We start from the raw sequence: 27,784 nt of genomic DNA on the forward strand, positions 1-27,784 counted from the left end.
CCACATGTATAATTCATCCTACATAAGCTTTAACAGTTTTTACCTTTTTTAAAAATAGAAATAATTCAGATTGTAACGCTCCATGATGAAAAGCTGGGTGTTTATATTTATCCGAATAGATGGAGGAGCAGCTGTATTTCACACAGTGTGTCTGTTATCTTGAAAAAGTCAGGCGCTTATCCTTCAGTAAGAGGCCCTTCAATTTTAGTGAGTGCCAAGATCGCCTCCTTCAGAGCTCCTCTCCTTTTAACAGTTTGCCAACCCACATGTTTCAGAGCCTGTTTGCATGTGTACTTTCAAGTGCTTGCCCTTTGGTTTATGGGATGGAAACCCCTGCCTAAACCCCTGAACCATGTTTTCTATCACAATCAGATTGTAACTAGGCATTGCATATACATTGGGTAATTTTTCAATCTATCTTTTTTCAGCTATACACGTACTTTGCTCTTTTACTGTGTCTTTGTGTGTACACACATGTACATGTGTTTGTGCATATGTGTGCATGTGTTTGCACTAATTTACCCCTGCATACATGGCAGCCTTGACAAGCTGGATAGATAGAATACAACAGTGTACGATAAGCTGGTACTTTGCGTAATGTTATAGCTGGTAAACCTGTTCAAAGGTAATGGCAAACACTCACCGAACCTTCGCCGTGCCAACTGTGTCAAGTCTAAGAATGAAGTGCAAATTAGATTTGACATAACATTTTCAATGCCGTTTTGTGCCTTTAAACCAGTGCCTGAAATTCATAACATAATTTAAAACGGATGGCATATATGAAGTAGAGTTGCATACCAGGGGGGGCTAATTTTCTATATTTATCTCTTAGTGGCCTAAGACCAATGACCACATAGAGTTCTCAGTGTGCTACGCTCTCATGGTTGTATTTTACTACGGAAGGTAGACATGGGTATAATGAGGAGTTACAGTGTTAATCCCAACATTGGAGTTACAAGGATGTCAGCTTCTTTGCTGAAATTATAATATAATATTCAATAATACTTACAATTAAGATACGTAAAAGAATATGCTTTTACTCCATGAGATTTATGTGAAGGGACACAGTGCTTTAATTTATTTCTTAAAGAAAATTAATAGCAAATGATAGAAGATAAAATGGGCTGAAGGCTTCTTATAGGAATTACCCCAGTAGATATTCATATTAAGTTAAGGAAACCATTTTCAGATGAGCTTTTTCCCTCTGCTGATAAAGTTCTGTGGTAGTTCTATCTGATACATCAACATTAATTGCTGTTTAATGTGCTACATGCAGGCCAGAGTTCATTAACTTGGGTCGTCCATTTTGTTTCGCCATATGTGAAAGCGTATCCAGTTCTGGTGCGGATCAGATAAGTGCAGTCTGATCTGCTTGAAAATGTGGGTCTTGGTTCACTTGCAGGTGAACTCTGGTGTTGGCTTATTTGGCTTTTTTTTGGATGCAAATTGACTTTCCTTCGAATTAAAGAAAGTGATCAAAAAGAGAAATAACATTTTGTGTCATTGTGTCATCTAAATGAGCAGGTGATGCATGACGTTGTCCTGGCGATTTGGTCTGCTTCCAAGTGTGCAGTGTGGAAATGAACCAAATATATGAAGGACCAAAATATTTACGCATCCCTTCCCCAATCGAACGCAGTTCTCCAGAATTTGCTGGTGTGAAAATGTCAATAGCTTCTTAGTTACTGAGGAAATGAGTACTGTATTTTCTGGACTATATGTCGCTCCGGAGTTTAAGTCGCACTAGCCAAAAAATGCACAATAAAGAAGAAAAATAGATATATAAATCGCACTGGACTATAAGTCGCATTTTGGGGGAAAATTTATTTGATAAAATCTGAGACCAAGAACATACATTTCATCTTGAAAGGCAATTAGCATGGATTAGCAATAGGGTTACGGTATGCTAACGTAACAAATTCAGCTACATGACCCACAACGAACTGAGTACGTGTCTGTTTTGTTAACGTAACATATTAACAGTTATTCAGATAACTATAGCATAAAGAACATCCGAGCAAGTTTCCCAAACAATCAAGTCTAACTCCAGCACCGCTTCTTCTGCATCGCTAAAGGAACTCGTTCCTCAGGTACACACGCCTAGAGCGCCCTCTTGTGGTCGTCAGTGTGAAAACAACAAACATGTAAAATTCTGTAATAATGTATTCATTTAAATCGCTCTGGAGTACAAGTCGCACCCCCTGACAAACTATGAAAAAAAGTGCGACTTATAGTCTGGAAAATACGGTATATAAGTGAGTTAAGATTTTGGGATTTCTGGCTCGTTGCCTGTTTTGCAGCAGATTTTGGTGAAAGAAATTGTGTAGTGATAATAATAGTTAATAATAGTACTTTTTGTTAGATGTGCAATATTGCTATTAGAAACAATCCTTAGTATCATGAGTCATATGTTTTTTGAAAACACAAGAAATTTGCCATTTGAGGCACTAATTGGAAAGGAGGTCAGAAAGTTGTCAACATAGCTGTGTTGCTCTGTCCTACAATTGAGTCCATGATTTTTTCCATTTGCTGTCTCTTCTACCTGTATTTTGCAGCCGTAGCTTTGTTGTTCTCAGTAGCAGTTTGGATTGTGTATTTATTCTTTCGATAAACTGATGGATTATAATTTACGATGATTTAATGCCGTCAAATCTCTTCTTGTCTTTATATCTTGAGTATTCTTGAAAACTTAAGATGCTCCAAATGAATGTTGATTTACAGTGTTGACAGCAAGCTTGTAGCCACTTTATTGGTCTTACTGAAGCCAGTTTACTGAATGTTCAGTTCACTGACTATGATACATTTGCATTGCACATATCTCTGCTGGCAGTACCGGACATATAGCATTTGGCCAACGAAGCCCTGGGACACAATGTATGAGAATCTTCATGTTGTCATTTTATTATACTGCTTAGCACTAAGAAGTCTGGAAAAAAATAGTCTTCAAGGTTTTTTACTGTCATAATTCTGTGGATGTTTTGGACATGTAGTGCAGAAAATTGTGGAAAAAAAAACTGTGGGCCATGAAACAGTGTTGACATCAGTAAGTGAACGTTTGGACCAATTATTGCCCTGCCATGATTTAATAACATGCACAGTGGTATACTTACTGAAATTATATTTTAGCAGAAGTGGAGCAAATTTGTCATGGAGTTTAATTTTCTTCTTCTCATTTTAGGAAGTCAGATACATTATATTACAGGTGAATCATGCATTTGTTTAACATTTTTCTTAAAATCTCATCAGCTTCTCAGCATTTGCATTTTTGTGTTTTTGCTTTTTTACTCTTGACCTAAAGTACTATATATGCCCTTTTTTTGACCTCTTGCCTCCTGTTCTTTTTAAATGAACTCTTTCGTCATGTTATTTATGTGCAGAGTTTGCCATTATCAGGTTATCCATTAACTTTTAGATTTCACCTTGATGACCTTTGAGTCTTCTTTGCTGACAGCTTCCGTTCACAATGTTGTTTGATGAAAGAGTTATTGCTTGCAAAGTTGTTTGATAGAAAAGATGGGTAAAAAAAGTCTGTGTTTAGGTGGAGGTCATGACAAAAATGCTGAGGTATAAAAGAAGAGATGAGGTCTGGGGAATTAATGAATAGTGTTTCCATGAATATATTCATGAATCCATGAAGCAGTGATGGAGTTAAGTCAGTTTATGAATGACTCTACTGCTACAATGGAGATTGGAGGTAAATGTCAACTTATGGCCAACCTTGAATCAATCAATCCATCCATCCATCCATCCATCCATCCATCCATCCATCCATCCATCCATCCATCCATCCATCCATCCATCCATCCATCCATCCATCCATCCATCCATCCATCCATCCATCCATCCATCCATCCATCCATCCATCCATCCATCCATCCATCCATCCATCCATCCATCCATCCGCCCTGAAAGTTCACCTATTTTTGTAGGGCTGATGGGTAAAAACCATTCGGCTGCTAAACATTAGCATATATGTTATGTTGGTACATAATGTATCAGAGCAGCAACAGCTTTATCATCTAAAGCCAACATATTTCAGCTAATTTAAAGCAAGATAAGAGACACTGATAATGTTTCTGCACATGTGCTCTTTTATTGCATTTTACTAAAACATTGTGAGAAACACTTGTTGCATGCTACAGTGACCTTCATGTGTTGGAGATGTCTCCTTCGTTGCCACTGATAACTGGAAGTCACTTTGAGTTTTAAACATTTGTATCTTTCCAAATAAGTTTAAGTTCAATGTGCTTGGCTCCTTCCATTCAGCCTCTACTTCCTCTTTGATTAACAGTGCTACATCAGGAAGCTCACAGGAAATAAAACAACGGATAGAAGAATCAGCCCTAATGATGACAAGTGTGTCGGTTCCTCTGAAATTTGGAGGGATAAAAAAGGTGGGATTATGCCCAAAGTCACTCTACACCATCCTAATATGATCCAAAAAGTAGATCTACATTTGTCTTCACATCTTCACATTAAGATATCAAATAAGCATTGCCAATAACATAATAAAATCAGCTTCTGCACATTTCCAACAAACCTAATTTTCACAAAGCAAACTAGAGAAAAATAAAAGAAAATTGTTTAAGATGTACATTGTGGAACAGTAATAATTTCAGATCCTCAATTCCTGACCAAACTGCACATTTTTGTGTATTTTGGTGCCTATATGACAGGCACAGCAGAAAATCTCTGCTGAATTTTCAAGGGAATAAAGTTTAAAAGGTTTGTGCTAAGTCACATACAAGAAATAAAAGGCTATTCTGAAAACATTTATTTGTAGGCTTTTTAAGGATGCTTTAATCATTCTGGCTTCTGGAAAGTGTTCAAGACCTATGGTATTCAGACCTGCCTTGATTTTAATACTGTCCCTTCAAAATCAGTATGAGGTATGCTGTGCTGTATAATGAAACAGATGTTTTTTCAGCTTCTATTTAAAAAAAACAACAACCTAATGTTGGTAGTGCCTATTACATTTGGAATTAGTCATTTTGGTCAGTTAGAGAGGTACTTTATCTTTGTGTAACTGAGTACTGTCACAGGCACAGTCTATATCATTTGCTGACAACCCCCCAATGTCTTTATCATGGATTTTGCCCTGTCAGAATGACACATTACAGGATTAGGCTAGGGATTAGGGATTCTTTCTTACTTGACTTCCATCCTTTTATTCTTCCTCCACAACATTCAACATGTCACCCCTCTGTTTCTGGAAAAGTAAAAATGGACTGAACGGGGGTGCAGAGGATAACAGGGTCAGGTTTTTGCAAGCAGGTTCAGTCCATTCCTTCTGCTTCTCCTCATTTGTTCAGAAGCTCCTTCTTCCCAGTTGGGTAATTTTCAGGCAAATGCAAGAGGGACCATTCTGAAAGAAATAAAGTTCAATGAAATGATATTTGTAAATTGAGAAAAACGTGCAATCAAAGCTTGGATTGGTCATTGAACTCTTAAAGTGTATCTTGGGAATTGATCCATCTCTCCTGTGGATCCAGCATACACAGGTCACACGGTTCTTTGTCGTTGAAAACCTCCAAATAAAACAAAGAAGCAGAATTGGCTTTGAGTTAGAAATGTGGTTGTTCCATCATTCCTTACATTCTGCCTTAGTTTTTTCATTCCTTTCTTTACAAGCTCCTCTCTGTCTGTCGCTCTCTTTGTCTCGCTCCTCCCTCTCCGTCTCCTGGATAGCCTGCCAACAGTCCGGTGGACTGTTCGTTCTCATCCACTGCCTAGAAAACAAGGTCTAAAGTTCAAAGCTGCTGTTGTGGATTTGGCTGAAGGGGTAGAACACAGAGGGAGGCAAGGTCTTCCTGTAAACCCATTTATATATTGTCCAAAATAACTGGAATTTTAGTCTGACATCTCAATTAATTAGAATGAATTAAACTATGTATGGATGAATTTCAATGGGTCATGAGCATGGGTATTGTCAAACGCATCTATGGATATCTACAGGGGCTCTGGCATTTATGCCAACTTTTAGAAATAACAATTTATTTATACGCTGTTACCTATAAGGTTTGAATAGAATATATTTACCACTTCTTTTGAAATGATGGTGACAATGTGACTTAATCCAAAAGATAAATCTTATCTCTTGTCAAATTGAATTGATGAATCTAGTTATGTGTATCAATAGAAATAAAATGAATGTGTCTGGAAAAAAAGAATTATTCTAAATTAACCGACATGGGAAAAACAATTATAATATATAGTTATGTGACTGGTTGAACAACAATTTCTGGGTCTTTACCTTGTAGTTTCATCAATACTTGAGGTACTTTGACCCCATTTTAGGATTTTTGTGGCACGTTTTGTAAATTGAACCCATTTTGTTGTATTCATTTCCATGTAATCTGGACATGGTATCATCATTTGTATTTGACACAGGTATGATACATCAACATTAATAGAAGACGGAAGTCAGTGATAGGGTCCACTGGTATTTTACCTTAGCTCAGCATTCTCAACTGCTGTTATTGTAGTTGCTGCTTGAAGGTTGTGAAACTCCAGGCAGCAGCATCTCTGCAACAGGAAACTCCTGCAGAGTGGGTGTGCGCTTAAATGAAAAGCTTTAAGAATGTGCAAAGTGTGGTTCTGCTCATATGCACAAACATACATGCATATAAAGGTTGTTTAGCACCTGTGTATTTTGGGGGTGAATCATTTATTTTATCGTTCAAGTTAATCTACTTTGACCTATTTTTAGTGAACATGCAGTACCTTGACATTTCTTGTTTTTAAGTTGTGATTTCTGTTGTGTGTTTGTGCTTTGTAAGAAGGCAAATGAGCTGAAAAAGTCAGATATAGAGAGAGAGGGGGGGGGGGGGGGGGGGGGGAGAGAGAGAGAGAGAGACTACAGTGTGTGGGTGTTACAGGAGGAAATATTGGTGGAAAATACTTTGAACTACTTGGCTTGACATTCAAATAATGTACAGACCACCTGAAACACTAGGGAGATTAAGAGGCTTATGTGCTTCCCTTCAATGTTTTATTCAGTTCAGGTTGAATGTGGCACACAATTGTTGTCTTAAAGTACTCATTCATCTTTTGATAACATCAATAGTTCCATTTCTAAGTTTAGTTAAAAATACAACAAACTGTTGTGTGAAAATTTAAATGCATTCTCTGTGCTGGAAAACGTATTTAAAAAAAAGAAAACTTCAGTGTTTACAATCTCGAAGCCATAAGACATTGCTTGACTTTCTTGGGGATTTCCACATAGCTTGAACACGTGGGATGATTTTTGCCGGTAGGTTTTAAACACATTTGTCAGATTTGACAGAAAACAGATTGTCATTAATAGTAAAAATGCGATCATCGTGTAGTAACAGAATGCTCAGTCACGGTGATAATATTCAGTCTGACTCAATAATTTAAACGTCCTCTGTATGACCCATTTAACTTACATAAATACACCCACAAAATATCTAAATTAATGGGAACTTATGCTTGTCTGTAGTTTATAGCATATTTTGAGAGAGCACATTGCTTTATTTAGTGTAGATTTCTTTCTTTCCTTGTTCACAGTTAGGTGGTCCTGTTGCTTTAGCGGTTCATGGACTGTAAAAGTCTTGCAAACTGTGACATCAGATTTATGATAGGAGAGAAGCATGAAGACAAACTGAGCTCAGCACTTTGACTAGACTCCAAGGGGTACAAAATGGGGGAGTGAAGGGAAAACAGAAAATCACAAGTAAGATATGTTTTATCTAAGGCCGAGCAGCAGGGGGACCAGATGTTCCACTTTGCACAGCATATTTTATATGTTCTGAAGTACTAATGTTTACTGTGTTGGATGAAATTAATAAAATGTGAAACCCAAAACAGAAAACATTTAAGCCAGTGGTATCCTTAAAGGCTGTATCAGTGCTTATATGCACTTAAGTGATATCTTTCCTCACAAACTGTTGGCAGCTTGTCTCATGAAAGGACAGTGAGAAACTTTTGTCTACTACTGTTCATGTAAGCACACACAGTTGTGAACCTACTCACTCCCAAAAAGACAATAAAGTGTTCCAACCAATCAGAGAGCAGGATTAGGACTCTGACATCACATTGCTGTAAAAACTTTAATGTTAAAACTGTAGCCTTGGTTGTGATTGAAAAAAATATTGATATAAGTTGAACAAATTAAATTAAATCTGATCACTTTTTTATTTACAGTATTGTTTGATTAATATTATAGATACTTTAGTTTCCTTAAATGTTTCGACCCTATTTACATGGTAAACTTACAGTAGTATTATTGGAAATTCTTGTTGAATACTAGTACTGCTTTAAAATGTGCCCTTTATTTTTACCTCATAATGTTGCTACTAATAGGTGGGAGTAGTACCACCTACTTAAGGATACTACTGGCTTAAAAGCTTTCTGAGTACCCAACGTACAGGCACATCTTGGACATCACATTTTCAATAACAGATATGACTGACTACATTAATTGAACTACACAAATTACCGTAGTACATTTATTTCTAGAGCATTTATTTCTGGGGAATAAATGCTCTGCTGCTCTGCACTTTATTGGTATTTACATTCTGTCCGTTTAATGGCTGTTAATTGTGTGCATAATTGTGTGCAAATGGAATGAATTTACTAAATTAGGACTCAGTGTTTATGATGTGAGAGGTTTTAGAAATTTTAATGACAAAGGTCCACGCTTGTGACTGCAATAGAGAAAAATAGAATCAAAACAAGCAGAATTTCACTGTCTGATTATCCTCTCTAAATGTTTAAAGATTAGTTACAACGATTGAGCAAGGAGCACACATGAATAAATCTTGTAATAACAATTTTAACTTTATAGTTTATTCAGAATTACTTACTATTCTTGTACCCTGTGCTCGTGTGTTATTTGTCTTGCTGCCATTCCTGCCAGTTCTACAAACGACGGTAATCTGTTGACAAAATTCCTCTGAGTCACAAAAAAATGTGTTTAAATGGAAGGAAATTGGGGTGATTGAAAAAAAATTATTAAGTGACAAAACTGATGACCACTAGAGGCCTTAATGTTTGCCATATGTCCCTGTTTTACTGAAGAGAAGGAGGTTTTAATTGTAAAGCACAATTCTTAAATTGAAAGATAATTTTTCTTCTCAAAGATTTCTCTTACTCAAAAGTTTCTTCTCTTACACAGAAATTCAAAATATTCTTTGCACAAATTTTCCTTGGACTGATAATACATAGCCAAAATCACATACTTTCGATGATAATAGGTCTATAGGAAAGCCATTTAAAATGAAATGTATACATTATTTACTCAAGTATTGTCCACCGACATGTCTTGTCTTTGACCACTGTTGTGTACATTTAGTGGAAATGATTTTTCCAATAAAAATTTAATGCAGATAAAAATTCTCCAAAAGACAATTGTGTGAAAAATGTTTGTGTTAAATAACTGTATATGCATAGATTCAACATAAATGCTACTGTGCTTTTCTATCTTATTTAATTATGTGGTTAAAATAAACAAAAAAATAAACAGTTAGACATTTATGTTGGTAAATAAGCACACAGCTTTTGTTTACACTCAGACGATATATTTAAAGTTAAGTAACTAATATATAAAATCATTTAGAAATAACAGTGTTGCCAGACCCACTCATTAAAATTTATACTGCCATGTTTTTGCCCTCTGTGTCTTTTTACATTATTTATCTGCTGCATTATAAAATAGATGTTTTCCCGACTAATGGTTTGTGCATTGTTTTTCTGTGCTTGTCCATCCTGCCAACATGGTCCTGACACATCACATTACATGGTTATAGATGAGAAATCTTGTTTTGCTTTCATGTTAAACACATTCTATGTACAAGCTGTGTTTTGTTATTTTTGGGGTATTCTGTGCAGTTAGTTGCTCCAGACGAATGCCCATATGTGTATGTAACTTCCTGTAAATGGGTGTAGCATCAGTTAGCCAAAATGTAACGACAGCTAAAGGAGTTTAGCTATGTTTGTCTCCATCCTTTGCTTCTCTCACCATTCCACCACCTTCCTCTTGAATTATTTCTGTCCTACCCTTCCTTGCTTCTTTATGCCAATTCCCCCCATCACTTTGTCCTCATTTGACATTATTGAGGCCTACTTCTACGCTCAACCCCCCACAGGCTAGATTCTGCATCCACGTTTGCCCTGCTGCATTTATTGCTGATAGCCCCTCCTCTTTGTCCTCATTTTCCTGTCTTCCCCTCAATTGACCCCTCATTCATGCAAGATTTCTTTCTGGCGGGGCTTGTCCCGCAGCGCTGATGTCTTTAGTTCAACAAAAACATCATAAGCCAAATATGTCTATGGAATTAGACCTTTCTGACTTTTAAAAAGGAAAAATCTGGATTTCATTCAAAACATTATTTTTTGTTATTGACAATGTAAGTAATGTGAAAAATCAGCCATTTGTTCCTCTCAATGTTTTTGGGGGGAGTCTTACTGTTGTTAACTCTGTCTTTTTCTTTACATATAAATTGTTTGCATTACCTACAGTTGAGTTTTTTTTAAAAATTTCTATACATTAGACTATTATTGTCTGGATGTTGCAGTGGGATGGTTATATGGCCTTATTTTTAAAAGAGTTTGTAAACTTGAAAATATTTACCTATTCAACTAAATAAGTTAATTAACTAATTGCCAATTGATTATAATTGTTTTGAGCATTTTCATTCATAAAAGACCCCAACCATTTAGAAATGTTTGAAGTTCCTTCCGGCTGTACAAACAAACTACATAGATGGAGGGAAATGGTCTTGGAGCAGCATTATTATCATGGTGGGAAATTTAAATGGTTCAGAGTAATTAAAACCTGATCCAGAGTGCTTGGGGCATCAGTCTAACCCTAAAACAATGGCCCTAAGAACACAAGCAGGACAACATGAGCTCTGTAAACTCTGGTGTGACTCAACTGGAGCATTGACTTAAACCCAATTGAATATCTTTAAAGGGACCTGACTATGGCTTTCCACCGATGGTCCCATCCAACAGTCCCTGTTCCATGTCAGGTACTTAGATCGGCCCTGACAAACTTTAGGGTGGGGCTTGAGGTTTGAGGTCTTTCTGTCTCTCTGGTTGTCTGTCTGTGGCATAAACCTATACAGATATACGGGTTTATGTGCTCAGAATTACAAGAGATTATTTTTGCAATGTCTTTCCTGTTGTACATCTCAGAGCCCAGCCGGGTGTTGTGGATATTAGAAGAATATGAGGACTGTAGAATATTAGTTTGGCTGTATTAAATGCATCAGTCATTTCTTAGCCTTGGGTGATTGGTCCTGTTTCCACCATTAATGCAATATTTAATTAACACTGCAATTTAACAAATTATATTGTATTGTTTCATATGTGTGTTTTCAAGCACACACACATATAACTAAATTATTCAGGCTGCACCTGCAACGAGGAGAGGGTGGTTGTCATTTGCCTTCACTAAATATGCTAATAGTCCGACACCTGTGTGTATAAGATGAGGCAGTTGCACCCTGAATTGTTTGCTGAAGCGATAACCAAACTTGTACTCTGAGCAGGAGCTTCTGTCCTTTTTCTCTTTGTTTGAGGTTAAGATTTTTATTTTATTTTAAAGATGTCTTTATTCGGGATTGTTTTGTCGTATCTGATCATCTGAATGAATCAGACTCTCATCTCCTTTCCCCCTCTTTTTCCTCGGTCTTTCCTGGTCTGTACAGTGATGGAGCCCATGACGGTGACAACGTCAGTGGTCGGACCTCAGGAGTTCGACCGAAATGCCCCTCGGATTTGCGGAGTGTGCGGTGACAAGGCAACTGGCTTTCACTTCAATGCAATGACATGTGAGGGCTGCAAAGGGTTTTTCAGGTAGGTCTTATTTGATTGGTGTTTTCTTCTATATACAGAAATGATGAGGTGTAACCTCTCATGCCATCTGTTTAAAATAACTACTTTATCTCTTTATCTGCAAGTAATCTTACTCGAGACTTCAGTTGTTGAAGTATTAAGAAGCATTAAATTAGTCCTTTCAACTCCTGCGAGGAAATTTGTGAACAACTAAAGAGAAGGGTTTCCCAAAGCATGATTTACTCATTTTGAATTTGTTCCAACAGGCGCAGCATGAAGCGTAAAGCCTCTTTCACTTGTCCATTTAATGGAAGCTGCACTATCACAAAAGACAACCGACGCCACTGCCAGGCCTGCCGTCTCAAGCGCTGCATTGACATTGGCATGATGAAAGAGTGTGAGTTAAATTTTTGACAAAAGAAATAGAGCTTTAAATTGGCTATTTGTTTTTAGTGTTTTAACCGAGAGGAGCAATATCTCCTAAAATCAACAACAGGGAAAATTTTGCCTCGGCTCTTGTGGAGATAAAACTGACCATGGAAGCACGGCGAGTTTCTTTAAGCTTCATTTTAAGTGTGTTCAATGTTTTACAAACATGTAAATGTCTCATCTACTGATGGAGTATTTATTATTGGAGTATTTATTATTTATTTATTTTACATAGAAATGTGACTAAAACAGACTTTGATTGGGAATTATACAATAACTCATGTAGATGAGTAGACATGTAGATTTGCCTTTTTCAGTGAAACACTGTTAAATTGTGTATAATTAGAAAGCAAAAGCAGTTGTAGTAATATTTTTAGTAAGCATTACTCAGGGGATCAATAATACATCATCATCACCAGAAAAGATCCTCAGACTAATCATCAAATGCTACAAACATTTGATATCATCATTACATTTAATTGCTATAACAAAGGAGAATACTTGCTCTTGCAATTCCTGTGCATACATTTAATATTTCTTATATCTATATAATTAACTGACTGCAAAAAGCTGTGAGTTTAAACAACCTGTTAATTGTTGGCAACTTTACAATTATATTTGAAACAGGATTACATCTTTTAATGTCGTTAGCACACAAAGCACCTGGAGACTCCATTTATCATTGTGTTAGTGCTTTTATGGTATTTAATCAGTGAAAACAGACCCAATCAGATCAGATCTGGTGTAGGCAGACTGCTATCTGCCATATAAACAGACAGGAATTGAATTTAATTGAATTGTTAAACGTATGCTTATGTTAGACAGTAACAAAAAAAAACAAAAAACAGTCCTTTATTCTAACAGATGGGATTGTCATCATCTGGTTTTCATATTCATGATCTATGTAATAATATATCATCAATAATTAAATTTGACTTTTTTATGAAAAGGTCAACTGGCAGTGTTAACTCTGTTGCTTATGCATACACAGTTAGTAGATCCATTTGTATTCAGCATGTCAACAAGTGATTACATTCACATGTCTTAGGTGTTATAAAATTTCACTACACACAAGAGTATTAATATATATGAAATCATTATGTATTCAAATTTTATTTTTTGTCAGATCATTCAAAAACAAAACACTGTTTATTTCAACCTTCATTATTTTTCAAGTTGTCATCTACCCTTAGAAAAATGCAGAAACTGAATTTGACAGTCCCAGTCAATGTAATCAGCTGGTTGTCAACTCCATAAATAGTACAGCTGAAATTGCATAGCCTTTTAATCAATCAATCAATCAATCAATCAATCAATCAATCAATCAATCAATCAACCCACCAACCCACCCACCAACCAACCAACCATCCAGAATCTCAGGGCCTGACCCCCAATAAGCAACAGTGGTAAGGACAGAAGCAGGACAGGGCTCATATAGGGGGACCCTCATGTTGATGGCCAGATGGGCAGAGAAGGGGGAGGAAGTGGGGGGGAGGTAGAGAACAGAATGGATTTACATCATACAAATACATTAATTGCAACAACCTGTCAGTATAAGAGTTGAGTGGGTCAGTGGGGTCAGAGGCTGGCAGGTCAGTGCACAGCCATGAATTCGATGATTCCTTTGACCGTGTGCATTCAGCAGTTGATTATATTCAATTGCTGTGTTGCTATTGTCAAAGGTGTGAATGATTTTACTGTGAACCGTGTAACAACACTGGCAGGTAAGGGACTTACAAGTTGGGGAAGAGACTTTCCCAAGTTTTTTGAAGAAATTGGCAAGCAGTTTCATCTGTGAACTGACAAATACAGTAAATTCTTGAAGGTCTTGGAGCTTAAGCCAGTTTAGAATCCATGGCCGTACGAATGAGATTGCAGTGTGTGATTTGTGTTGTGTGTTTCTAGCAACGTTAGCTTGGCTGCAGAGAGATCTGTTCAGCTTTACTTGTAAATTCCTTCACATTTAATGTTAGTACTTCCTCGCGAATATTCTTGTTCATTCTTGTTCTGCTTTGTTATATACAAGAGTTGTTTTATTTTAACAGAAGGATAGGGGAAATGATTGCAAATTTAAAAACAAAATATTTTGCTGAAGTGGTGCGAGTCATAGGTGCAGAAGATAAAGCAAAGCCCAAAAGTTGAAACATTTTAGCAGTGTTTTTCTTAAGAAGAAACCATTAGATATCTGTTTTTGTCCTACATGTCTTCCTGCCTACATACACCGCTGTGATCCATTGATAAGCCATTCTTTGTCTCAGGATGTGGGTGCCCAGATGCTGTCCTGATTTTACCTCCTTAACATCACAAGCTCCGGGCAATAGTGGAAAAACACAGACCTGCACCAAATTCAACATATATCACACCAAACACGAGCGTGAACAGCCTCTGTTGTGTGGGCTGTTTGGTTAATAAGTAGCCTGCTGTGCACCTCCTGCCTCTAAAACAGGAAAACTGCCCTGTCTTTGTCAGTGTCTTTGGCACCATTCTTGTTTACCATACCCTCACTGTTTGCCTTTCTTCCGATCTTTCATCCTCTTGCTTTGCAGGGCACCAACACACCCTGTCCAAATAGTCACTCTGTTTTGGTTAAGACATGGCACTTTTGGTAAAGTGCCATGCACCTTCCCAGAACTATGGGTGGGCAAAATGTTCTTTTGAAGGTCTGCTTTTGTGTGTGTGTGTCCTCTTACCTTAATGAGCCAATACATGGCTCAGAACCTGTATAATGTTTCAGTCATTTCCTAACCACAGAAGAGCTGCTTTGACTCCCTCTGCCAAATGTGGCCAAACTGTGCCTATTCATGTCAGAGCTCAGTTTGGCCTACTTGGATGCCATTGCCACAAAGAGTGGTTAAGTACCTCTTCTGGCTTGGGACGGGAAAGACATTGAGGTGCAGCCAAAACCTAATTATTGATGGTGACTCAGAAGAGATGAAAGCCAAAGGCTATAAATCCTTTAGTGAAGGAGTCAGACTTCTTAATTTGCCTTTTTAAGCCAACGTAACCAGGCAGTTGTTGCTGTTTACACCAAAAATGCATTTCTTTATCCCTTTCAGTGATTGCAATTGGAACTGCAATCCTTGAAAATCTACTTCAAATATAGTTGCTGTTTACAGGTTAAAGAAAAGTAGTCAGTATTTAGCACAAACAAATTATTTAGCAGCATCTATATTTGTCAATCTTTTAATTTAAGTATCAGTAACTATCTGACACTAATCTTTTATTGATTTCACTCCTTTCAACAGGACCTCCAGGAGTAATTTTGGAGGTTGTGAAATGATGGTATTATGGATTGACAGCTGATTAATGGAAAGAAACGTTTTCCACACTCTTTTAAGGAATAAAACAACACACTTATTGAAAGCTGACACTTCATTAAACTGTATCACTTGTGATCAGGTTATCATTGAGTTATCACCTCAATAAACAGATACAAACACACACACAAACACGCAATTCAGAAAATAAAAGCTCATGAGAGAAAAAAACAAAACTGTGGCACTTCAGTTTGACTTTAATGTTAAAATGCTTGGCATATTGTCTATAATAGTTTTATGTGAAAGCATATCCCATTTAGTTAAAAAACATTGAGAAACACAAACTATATGTCTTTAGACTGCTGGAACTAAGATGAGTACTTTACTGGTCTTTAGAATGGAAAGATTTTATACCATCCCGGTAACTGGTGATGTCATGAATCAGCTGAGTGTTAAATGGCAGCACACCCTGGCTGTCAGAGATAAAAGTTTGCTGTGTGTATTGGAACTAATGGCTCTGGGCCAGACACAGTTTAAGTCTGATTGTCTGTACAGTTGAATGCTTCAGGGGTCACTATGGCGGTCAGGAAGTTATGGCCCAAGGCATTCAGAGGCGTGTACAACATCTTAACAGGATACATGCACACAGAGCCACGTTTCATACATAAACGATGCAAAATCCAACTTCCAAATACTTACTTATTATTGTCACTGACCTTAAATAGGGGTTTAGTATTTCAGGAACATTTTCAATAAGAATTGCCATTAAATGTTTTCTAACTGACATAACATAACTGACTAAACATATTTTTACTCTGAAAATGATGACAATTCTTGAACTATACTGTCAATAAAGTATTGCATATTAATTAATATTAATATGTTAAGGTAAAATGCAACATTTGACCTCCTTTTTTCCCCAACTGCAGCTTTTGGGTAAACTGTTTAACTCTTGTGAATAGAATTACCTTGATGACAAAAGACACACTTTATTATGTCACCTTTTGTGAATGTAGTTGTAAACTAGCCAACTCTAACTGCAGTTTTCTGTCATGATATTTAGTTTTGATTATTATATGAGGTATAGCACATTAAAAAACCACTAAAAAACCACAATCCTTTAAAAAAAAAAAAAAACAGTACTAGCATCCATTTCCATTCCTGTTAACCAGAAAACCTCTTTCCATTACACTGTCTCTAAAATGAACTTTCTCTAAACATCAAACAAAACAAAGATGATTAACTAAACAAAATACATAAGATGGTTCACAGATGGCTGCATGCTGCATGCCAAATTCTGTTTTCCACCTGATAACCAGGACAAGTCATCCGCTTGTGTTCAGGCAGCAGTCGTAACCTTTTTGTCGCATCATGTGACTCACTGTGGTCGTACCCATAAAAAAGCTAAAAACTACCTTTCAAGCACACTACTGTAAGGAGCTTGAATTCTTTAGTAACAACTTATAAATCACCATGTACAAAAATGTATTTTCTTCATTGAGGTCATTACTAGATGACAGTACTTGGATAGACAGAATGTATAGAATATTTTATAGCACGTTTATCATTACCCCATATCTGCAGTGTGTCTCGAGTTTCCGGTGTACAGTGGGGTGTCGTCTGATAACAGCCTTCTGTCGGCTTAAAAAATCTGAGACACAAATTACAAACATACACAACTATGGGAAGCATTTCCAAAGCAGCGTCTTGTTTCAGCAATATTCCTCTGTATTCCATCTGTCACTGCTCTCGTTGCCGTTGTTTCTCCTGCTTTATGAGTAAGGCAAAAGGCACTTAAACATTGACCGTCAGCTGCATAAGCACTACACTGGGGAAATATATGGTTCCTACAACATGGGGTAGAAATAGTTTGAACTTCTATAGCAGCTCCCCCTCCTGCCTTAGCTGCTGCCTTTCCTAAATATTATGTTCAGCATTGAATGCAGGAAGATTTTCATTGGTAAAACAAAAGAAAGAATTCTATTGTATTGAAGTCTATTTGACCTCCTTTTGTTTTCACTTGCAGTTATTCTGACTGATGAAGAGGTTCAGAGGAAAAAGGAGATGATACTGAAGAGAAAAGAGGAGGAGGCAGCCAGGGAGGCAACAAAGCCTCGTCTGAATGAGGAGCAGGCCCGAATTATCTCCTCTTTGGTGGAAGCTCACCACAAGACCTACGATACCTCCTATTCTGACTTCTCCCGCTTCAGGGTTAGTTCAGAACTAAATAGTTTTCTTTTACCAAAACCACACTGGCTGGGACATGGACAAAATCATGTTTTTCTCTACCACAAATATGGGTGGAGCTAGACATGATGTCATGTCGCTGATGGGAGGGCCTTCTGGAGCATGACATCAGGTCAGCCAACATTTTCCAGTGGAAGTAAATTAATGTGTGTAGTGCTCCTTATAGTTGAATAGAGTTGCACTTTGGAACTCTAGCTTAATTTAAAATGTCAATGTAAGTAAAACTCTTTTTCTCAAAGGACAAAGCAACATGTATGTTTTAATAATGAAGATTGCAGCGCTATAGTTGATGCACATTTTGATTAAAAAAATGTTTTTTATGGGGTGGGGGGGATAATCAAATGAAAATAAAATATTGGTCCAAGTTTAAAGAATATTTTAAAGTAAAAGAAAATGTCCAACTAGTGGTAAGTCCTTTTTTTCAAAGAGGCTCATTTATTTGCAAATGTGATCCCTGGGCCCCATGTGGTTTCCATGTAAAGCCCAGCAGTGCGCCAAGCTGTGCATTGCAGTGACAAGATATTATTTCTGTGTGGATCTGCAGCCTCCAGTTCGTGAACGGCCGGTAACACGCAGTGCCAGCAGAGCCGCCTCGCTTCACTCCCTGTCTGATGCTTCCTCTGACTCATTAAACCACTCGCCTGGTAAGATGTTGTTGTTCACTTTCAAGGTTAAGATCGTCACGAAGAGACCCACCTTGCACATTCGTTGGAGTCTGAGTCTGCACATTCACATAATCATTTCTTTAAACAGAGTCAATGGACACCAAGTTGAATCTCAGCAACTTGTTGATGATGTATCAAGATGGTGTAAGCAGTCCGGATTCCAGTGAGGAGGAAACAAAGCTTTCCATGTTGCCTCACCTGGCTGATCTGGTATCATACAGCATCCAAAAAGTCATCGGCTTTGCCAAGATGATTCCTGGATTCAGGTACCCCCCTATTGCATCTTAAATGAATGCAGCTCACTGCATTATCCAATGAAGTTTTTTAACAGTCGCACAGTGACTGTGGGAAATATTGGTATTTTAGTGTCGCACAAAAGAGCTTTGAGAAACTAAAAGTACTCCCAAAATTCATATGAATTCTCTATCATGTTTTTTATGTGCATGTTCTTGTATATCTAATAAGTAATTGAAGGCCTGATCAGGCCTGATCATCTTTGATGGCAATTTTCCCTTCCAAGATCACATGAATGAAATTTCTTAAAGTATTTTTAATTTACAAATATTCAAAGTCAACGACTAATCAGGAGGCTGTCTACTGAGTCACTGAATTGAAAGTTAATGGACATGCGATCAGTTTCAAGAAATGACAGCAGCAAATGTTACTTTGAAAGTGGGACAATAGAGAGAAGAGATGATTTTTTTCTTTTAAGATTTACAATTCCACTAGAATCAAAAAACAGCGGTGTCAGTCTTTATGAGCAGGAGTATGAGCACCAAGCATTATGATATGTAGTGTAGTTAAAAATAGGCCTCTATTTTTAGGGCCTTGTGACAGCTATGGGGAATTTCTGTACACGGGCCATTAGGGAGACGGATTCACATCAAATGCTAAACGTCTAGAACATACTTTATGCACTAATTCCTATCCCAAAATTTAGGCTAAATCCACCTTATAGATTGCTCACTTTAGCGAATTAAAGAAATATTGTTTCAGCATGAAAATGAATGAAGATTGGAGCTCCTACATCTAAAATAAGAGTTGAGAATGTTTAAAAGTCCTTATTTAGGCCATTGTGAGTCCTTCCACCTGTGTTCATATAATACTGTTCAAAAGTAAAATCGTCTGGGTGGAGTTATAAAAACCTGCATTTGCATATTTGTATGTTGCAGGGATCTGACGGCAGAGGACCAGATAGCTCTACTCAAGTCGAGTGCTATTGAAATTATCATGCTGCGCTCAAATCAGTCATTCAGTCTGGAGGACATGTCCTGGAGCTGCGGTGGCCCTGACTTTAAATACTGCATCACTGATGTTACAAAGGGTCCGTTGCTCATCAGTCATAACACCTGAATTCAGAATTTTATTCACTTAAATAAATGTTCAGATCTGAGACAACAATCACTGAGCAAACACACACACACACAGTGAAATGTCTGTGAATTACCACCCAAGATGCCTTTTTACACACACCTGCTGCATTTTACTGTGAGGTTTTTTGACAAGTCTGGTTCCTCCACACACGCCAAGCTGGATGTCATGTAACATTATAAATGCACACAAACAAATTAATCCCACTGTTGCACGTACAATGAATGTTTCCCTGCACCGGAGATGATGACAGCGCTGACTCTTGTGTTGTCCACTTCAGCGGGCCACACTCTGGAGCTGTTAGAACCTCTAGTGAAGTTCCAGGTCGGGCTAAAGAAACTCAACTTGCACGAAGAGGAACATGTGCTGCTCATGGCCATTTGCCTGCTCTCCCCAGGTATTGTCTGTGTTCCTGTTCTTTTCTGTACGCTGTAGCAGTACGTTTCCAGCTGAGTATGACGGTTAGCAGCCTAACCAAGGTAGTTTTCTCTCTAAACTGGACTGGGTTTCTTCTCTTGAAGACGTTTCGCCTTCTATCCAGAAGGCTTCTTCAGTTCTGAAATCGCTGGGGAGAGAGCTTGAAAATATATAGCCCCTGTGGACCATTAGCATGCTAATGATCTGGGTGGTCACCTTTCAGAACTGAAGAAGCCTTCTGGATAGAAGGCGAAACGTCTTCAAGAGAAGAAACCCAGTCCAGTTGACATAGAAAACTACCTTGGATACGATGACCTGGATGATTGAGAATCTACACAGACGGTTAGCAGCCTAAGCAAACGGTTTGGGCTTCCTTAATGTATTAGCATGTTTTTGCAGCTTTCAGTAAAGCTTTTAAAGCTTTTGCTTCGGAACAAAAGCAGGATGTTTACCAAATGAAAATATAAATTTGCATTGGTCATCTAGGAAGTGGTGAAGGGCTGACTGGATGTGTTGCCTTCAGGGGGGACTAATGCATTGTACAGTCAACTATTAACCTGTTTGTCATCATTTCGCAGCTCTTTGACTGACCTTCTCATTTCTTTACCTCCCCTTCTCACTCTTCCCTGCTCCTCCCCTTGGACACCAACCCCCATCTCAGATCGCCCGGGCGTCCAAGACCACAGACATGTCGAAAAGCTTCAAGACCATCTTTCAGAGATCCTGCAGGCCTACATCCGGGTGAACCACCCCGGAGGACGCCTCCTCTATGCCAAGATGATCCAAAAGCTCGCTGACCTGCGCAGCCTGAATGAAGAGCACTCCAAGCAATATCGCTCTCTGTCCTTCCAGCCTGAGCATAGCATGCAGCTCACCCCACTGGTGCTCGAGGTGTTTGGCAGTGAGGTGTCATAGCAAAGCAAGTGTGGCATGCTCTTCCACGAACGTGCCCTCAACACACAACAACCCCCCCTAACCCCAACAAAGCTACATAATCAGAGAAGATGACTTTCAGAATCAGAGAAGATGTAACTTTCACATCTTCATCTGCCCATCCAGCCCCCCACACTTGGGACCTCAACTCAGATGTCTCTAGATTTTTTTGATTTATAGGCAGTCAATGTGCTGTAAAGTTCTACGGCACTAAAATAAGATTTCCCAAACTGCATTGAAGAGTTTGACATCACTCATAATAACTCTCAAACACTTGAGATACAGTCGGGAACCCCCTTTCATAAAGTCCAAAAGCTATTTTTTTACAGTCTTTGTTTTTAACAATTCTCCTCAGCAGATTGTTTACATCAGATTGTTTTAATCCTAGATGAGCTTAAATACACACATTATGATCCTATTTACCTGCTGCCACATATGAGGTGTATATGCGCCACCTATGGTTCGAGATGTCAAATTAGTTGATTTGTTGTTTCTCTGACAGGATACCCAGATGTTTAAGAACTACCACCACAGACCGCCACACACAACTGTAATGCAGTGTAATGGAAGAGGGGTGAAATATTAGGACTGGTTCACCATAAGTAGGAAGAGGAGGGTGGGTAGATGGAGATGCTACAGGGGTTTCACAAAGAATGTATGTATAATCTTTTATAAATATAAAACATAAGCTGATATATAAAGATACATATATACATAATATACAGTCTATTTAAGAGTGACATGGTTTCTTTCATGGGAGTGACCATTATTTGGTATATAATGCAGAGGATTTGAAGGCACTTCTTGAGGTGTGTGTATAAAGGCAAATGTACACGTGCACACTTGCACACAGAGGTGAAAGTGTGTGAGGAGTCTTTCTATTTTTGTGATGTGTGTACAGTATATGAGAATATTGATGGACCACAAGGGGGTAGGTGCACGGGCCCTGGCAGGGGCTATTAGCATTGGATTTTTTTTTTTGACCTGTGAAGTTTGACTGACAAATATCTCAAATTTTGCGGATAGTGAATATCCCCAAAACAACATTGTTTTGTATCTGGTTAGATTGCTGCTAAAGACAGTCAGAACTACACAGTTGGACCGGCTGTTGCCTCAGGGAAACGTTTGATGATATTGTGTACTTAGTGTTAATGGTGTTTGTGGCGTTATCTTACAATCATAAGACAGAAATTGTCTTTCGAGGCTCTAGGCATCACTGTGATTCCAAATCATACTAAATAACAGTGGAAGTAAGCTAAATATGATTACATAAAGAGAAATATTAACAAGCTTATCATTCCTAATCTCTTTAAATGGTGTTTCTTATGATTGTGACGATTGGGAGGTCATTAGTAAAGTTGGCATACTCAATAATGCTTAAGCATTAACGGATTTTTATTAGCCTTACGTTTTGGGGATTGACTTTGGTTTGTTTGTTTTGTTTTTTCCAGGGCTAAGCGACTATTCTGCTTATGGGGGAAAAATCTTGAGCAGTAATACAACTAATATATCGTCTTTAACAGGGGTTTCAGATATGTGGGAGAAATATTTTTTACACTCATCTACTTTTGTATTATTTCAACAGCTAGGTTTACAATATGACTTTCAACATTTTGACGTCACTACATATCACATTTTCTGTCATCAATGCATGCGCACCCCTGATACAGGCCTCGGCCGCCCCCTTGTGGACATACTTTGTAAATACCACTTTCTGGGTGTAAATAGGTTAACGTAAATGCAGGCAAAATAATAAGAGAACTCTAACGTTGAAAGCAAACGGCTCAATATAATACAGCTCTATATGCAATTAGGAAGATTATTTTGTTGTATTCAGGGTGGACAGAGATGACACTCCTGGTCAGAATACTAACGTGTTTGAGGTTGCACCAACGCAAGTCATTTTGACTTCTGAGCACCAAATTTAAATGTCACACAAAACATAATTTCTTTCTTTTTTTTCTGCAGACCCAAAATACACAGTTGTAATCAAACATCTGGATTGTTCTATTTGGCCATGCAGAGATGTGTTATTACTAAAAAGTTCCTGTGGAGCTTCCCGCTGCTCATATTCACAGACATCAGCATATTTCATTCTCCAGGCAACCTCCAGGAAGTGTCCTCTCTATCCATTCCAAGCTTATGGATGTACATCTTTTTCTGTTTTAGCTCTCTTTAAAAAATTTGAATATGCTATTCACAGTATTACTGTTGGTCTTCTAATTTCAATGAAACGTAAGCTTTTGTTCCCCCCCTTTTCTTTCTTTTTCAAAGTTGATTGATGCATGTCAGAATCATGCTGTATAGTTGACATTTGGGAGACATTTAACAGAATCTCTGCGCAGCCATTGATTCGGCTTTGCTCTGCTCTGTGGACAGTCAAAGAACATCGGAGCAAATCCGCTTTCTAACGGAAACCTGTCACACTTTGGGATGTAACCTGAGAGGAAGGAGCGCCCAGAGGCAAAATCTGTACATTATCATCGGAAAAACCGGAACCCAGTTTGGTACCTTTTACGAAATCAAGTGATCATGACCTAACACTGCCACAAACACAGGATTTAACATCAAGAACATGGATGTGCCTCCTTGTTCATCTGCCAGCATTCTAACCGCCTCTTCTGCTACAGCAACATTTACTGCAGGACTACTCTTCATAGCTTTAACTCAGTAGCCAGCCAGGCTTTGCTTTTTGGAAAAACTGTGACGCAAAGGGCTGATGGGAGTCAGGTATCAAGTTGAACCGCTGCGATGGAACTGGATGGTTCTTTAGATCCGTGTGATCCAAAGAACGTCTGACTGGACACTGTGCTGAAACAGCAATGAGGATCCGAGGAGGAAAATAAGAACAAAAAAAACAAATGTAGTGAGATGATATACAGGTGAAGTGACTGAGATGTGGCCTCCTCTCACAACTGTGTTTCACATTGCAGCTCTTCAAAAAAAAAAAACACCTTTATTTTTTAGAAAATTCATCATTTTTCAGAATATTGAACAAAAACCTATCAAAGTGGACTTATTTACATCCAGCATCAAAGCGATTGAAAGGAATGCCGGACAGGTCACGTGGAGAGACTCTGCTTAATTCCAAGGTTCTGAGTGTAAAACTTGTGTGTTTTGACATTGCTAGGCCGCTGTTGAACATCGGTTGTGCAGGTCAGGTACAGCTAAGCGTGACGACCTTATACAAGAGGGCAACAGCACTCAAAAGAACCCAAACGATGCAGCAGAACCTCTCCTCCTCTCAACCTAGCGTCCCTTCAACCCAGGTCAGCAGCTCCACCTCAGTAGCCTTACAGACAGAAACCTCACTCAGCTGGAAACATTGAACAAATACCTCAGTGATATACAGGATGACTTTTTCACAACAGCCTTTAAGGGAACCAAACACAACATCACACGCACGCACTCGCAACGATCACGTCCAAACCATCTCCTCAGCAACCTGTGCAGTGATTAAACTTTAGTATTATTTTCCAACTAAGAGCAAGTCGTATTAAAGCAAGCGTTGTCCATTAGAATTCTTTTTGGCAGTAGAGCAGCTCATACATGAGTGGATCCCGGCGTGTCGACACATCTGTCAGCTTTACTCACTCGATCCTGCCTCATTCTGGATTTTGCTCTTTGTTGTCTCAACAAACATGACGCATCGCTGAGCTTTGGCGCTGCGTTTAACATACTACCTCTTTCTTCCGCACATATATATTATATATATTTTTTTGCATTTATGCTAAAGCATCCATTCTAAGTTTAACACTAATTTAGTTTTTGGCATGTGTGTGTACAGTTTGTAACATTTCAAATGCTGGATAAGTTTTTGTTCGTACCTCAACTCTCTAGATAAGCCTACAGATCTTAAGTCAGTAAACGGAGACCTCGCATCATCTCACAAATGTTGAACATCCAATGCAGAACCAGATATATTCACATTGCAGCCATGTCCCCAATCTCTCCCTCGTGAGATGCAAATGAATGCAGCTTTATTCTTGTAGTTGGTACGGTGTGTTGGTTAGGTTAGCTTCAGTGTGCAGCTCGGTTACTGATTTTAGGAATTTGCGACGCACAATTTCTAACGCTAAAGCACAACCTAACTAACCTTTTATTACCCATGTAAGGAAAACTCCCGAAAGCAGTCATAGAAGAAGATACCAACAAAACAGTGGATACGATGAAAAAGTGGCCTTTTTTTTTGCAGTCTTTCCATCGTCGACAACTTTTTGCCTTCTGTCCCTGGTTAACACTGCGCTAACGGAATGCTATGGACAACACTAACAGCAGCCAATCCGAAGAAGGCATTGTCGAGTTAAAATATAACCGTCTGCAAATCTTTATAAGATGAAAGATGAGCACGGTTCATGTTAAATTTAAAGCAGACTACCCACCTGGGAACAGAATATCAGTTATGATCAACCAATTGAAACTAAGCGTGAAATTCTTGCATGTGAGGATAATTGTGTGCCCGCTCTGAACTTTACTGAGGGAAACACACTATTCATTGGGTTTGAGTGAAGGCTGCTGGCTTGTCAATCATGTGGGATACTACTCTATTTTGGTTTTGTCCACCGTCTCGCTTCCCTCAAACATTTGTGGCACTGCAGTGTTGTTATCGCTCTTTTAAAACTCCTAAACATGCACTCGTTCTGCTGCTGTTATTCAGGTTTTAGGCCTTCGTAATCGTGCATCGTTTTAATGCGCATGTGCGAGCAGAGACACCCCTAATGCTAGCACCCACAGACACAGAAATGCTCAATAATTTTGATCAAATTCTGAATGGAGCTATGAAAAAATAGCAGGATATTTCAAAACATTGAATTTTGGTTGCTGATCCATGTTGTAGGGATACAGCCAGGTAGAACCGTTTTCTGCTGTCCTAATCGAAGCACGTTTCAGCTTCTCTGCTACCTCTTACAGTGTACGCTTGCTCATACACTCATTTCTAAGGCCGAACACAGACAAACACGCATAAAAATGCCGACTCGTGTGCACTACTTTTTCTCACACCAGCAGTTATTTACCAATGACGCACTCATCTTTCTAAAAAAAATATCTGCCACATGACATCAAAAATGTTTCTTTGTCATTTTCATCTCCTTTTAGTTTTTTGGGTTTTTTTGCTTTAGATTTTTCATTGGTGAGTAGCCAGGTCGTCAGAAAAATATATTTAATTTAGAGAACACATCATGTTTTGTGTCTTTAAAACCAGGAGAGAAAAAAAATGCACATATTGCTCAGCTCAGTTGTACCTTGGTGTGCCTAAAACCCACAGCCTTATTTTGGGACAATATCAGGTTTTAAAGCAGAATACAGGATGATCCATTTTGTATCGCTGCTGTTTCAGTGGGTGTTTTGTTCCTTGCTTCATATCCACACATTTATTCATCATTTCTCTGCTGTTTTCTTTCTCTGTTTCATTTTTTTTGTGCTTAGCTGATGCTTCAGCACATCAAGCTCAACTGGCTTAAAAAAACATACAGTACAATTTATCAGGATTGTGAGACTAATAGAACTTGTTTGACTTTACTAAATTTAGAAGGTCCAGCATCACCAACTGTTTTTTCATTAATTCCTGTAAAAAAAAAAAAATACAAAATTGAAGACCTGAGATATTTATTTTGTGCAGTAAAACTCTCGCAGGCCTTCCAGATTCTCGAAGGGACTTGTCTTATCAGCATACATACAGTTGTCATAGCATCACCATCAGCAAATAAGAGTATTTAAAAGATAGCAGAAGTAACCTTTGACAACAATGTCCCACCTTGTGAAAAATCACAACCTTTTTCTTTTCTCTCTGTATCTTTTCTCTCCTTGCTCCCTTTTGTCTTGGATGTTGATTCATTGTCCTTTGATTACATCTGTTGTATGTAGTAAAAAATATTGTTAAATTGGGCAAAATTACAAATAAAGAAAGCTGTATATAAAGATGCAACCATGCCTCCCGCGCTGCTGCTTTATTTTCAGAACACAAGCTCAGTTCTGATTTTGTTTAAGATTTATCTCATTCAGGTCATTTAGGAGTAGGATTCGTGAATGCTTTTTTTAATTATAAGATTATAAGATTGTTTTGGAAAAGTGAAATACTGAGACGTATTCCATGATTAAACGATTGAGTTTATGGTTTTGGCCGGTAGAGGGCGCCATGTACTCAATGGATACTTGATGCAGGTATACAATGGTGATTCTTTTTTATAATAATTACTGCAAACGTGTTTAAGTTAATAAACGCGCTACACACTACACAAATTTGCAAACATGCAGCAGGTCTCTCCCATTATTTCGTCCACCTTTTGCACCTTAGTTATTTTGTTTTTGATGTAGAAAGTTTCTAAATGGTAAATGAATGTCACGATATAATCTAACAAAAACCTAAAACTGGGTATAAAATAATTCATGATCCAGGATATATGTTTGAAAAATGCTGCTCTTTGGCTCTAGGCAACTCTGACACGTACAGAATTTTACAAGAAACCCCACCCTGCCTGTCCCTCGGGCGAAGAATGCAACGCCTCACAGTCTTCCACTGTACAAACCTGCTGCAGTGGCTCTGGCCTGCACATGATGACAGTCATCCCAATAACATTAACACAAAGTTCTTGCATGTGACTCTGCAGGAGATGCCTCACATGCATGCATGTGTGACAAAAAGTGGACCCAAAGACAACAGAA

The 27,784-nt window shown here is 38.2% G+C and overlaps 1 protein-coding gene across 8 annotated transcripts in view; it reads left to right on the top strand.

The window, feature by feature from the left end:
* Positions 1-26,704, top strand: part of LOC101075951 (vitamin D3 receptor A) — a 38,438-nt gene extending 11,734 nt beyond the window's left edge. For 5 of the 8 annotated variants that reach the window (XM_029834279.1, XM_011621753.2, XM_003962978.3 and 2 more), the window contains 8 exons: positions 11,676-11,823; positions 12,069-12,199; positions 17,515-17,699; positions 18,280-18,379; positions 18,489-18,666; positions 19,573-19,724; positions 20,052-20,168; positions 20,850-26,704. In XM_029834279.1, the coding sequence (XP_029690139.1) occupies positions 11,676-11,823; positions 12,069-12,199; positions 17,515-17,699; positions 18,280-18,379; positions 18,489-18,666; positions 19,573-19,724; positions 20,052-20,168; positions 20,850-21,103 (1,265 nt within the window). In that variant the 3' untranslated portion in view covers positions 21,104-26,704. Of the gene's footprint in view, positions 1-4,291; positions 4,395-11,675; positions 11,824-12,068; positions 12,200-17,514; positions 17,700-18,279; positions 18,380-18,488; positions 18,667-19,572; positions 19,725-20,051; positions 20,169-20,849 lie in introns of all 8 variants that reach the window. The other 3 variants (XM_011621749.2, XM_029834278.1, XM_011621744.2) reach the window with 1 other exon arrangement.
* Positions 26,705-27,784: the final 1,080 nt, after the last annotated feature.

Source organism: Takifugu rubripes, chromosome 3, assembly GCF_901000725.2.
Source record: "Takifugu rubripes chromosome 3, fTakRub1.2, whole genome shotgun sequence".
Classification (NCBI taxonomy): domain Eukaryota; kingdom Metazoa; phylum Chordata; class Actinopteri; order Tetraodontiformes; family Tetraodontidae; genus Takifugu; species Takifugu rubripes.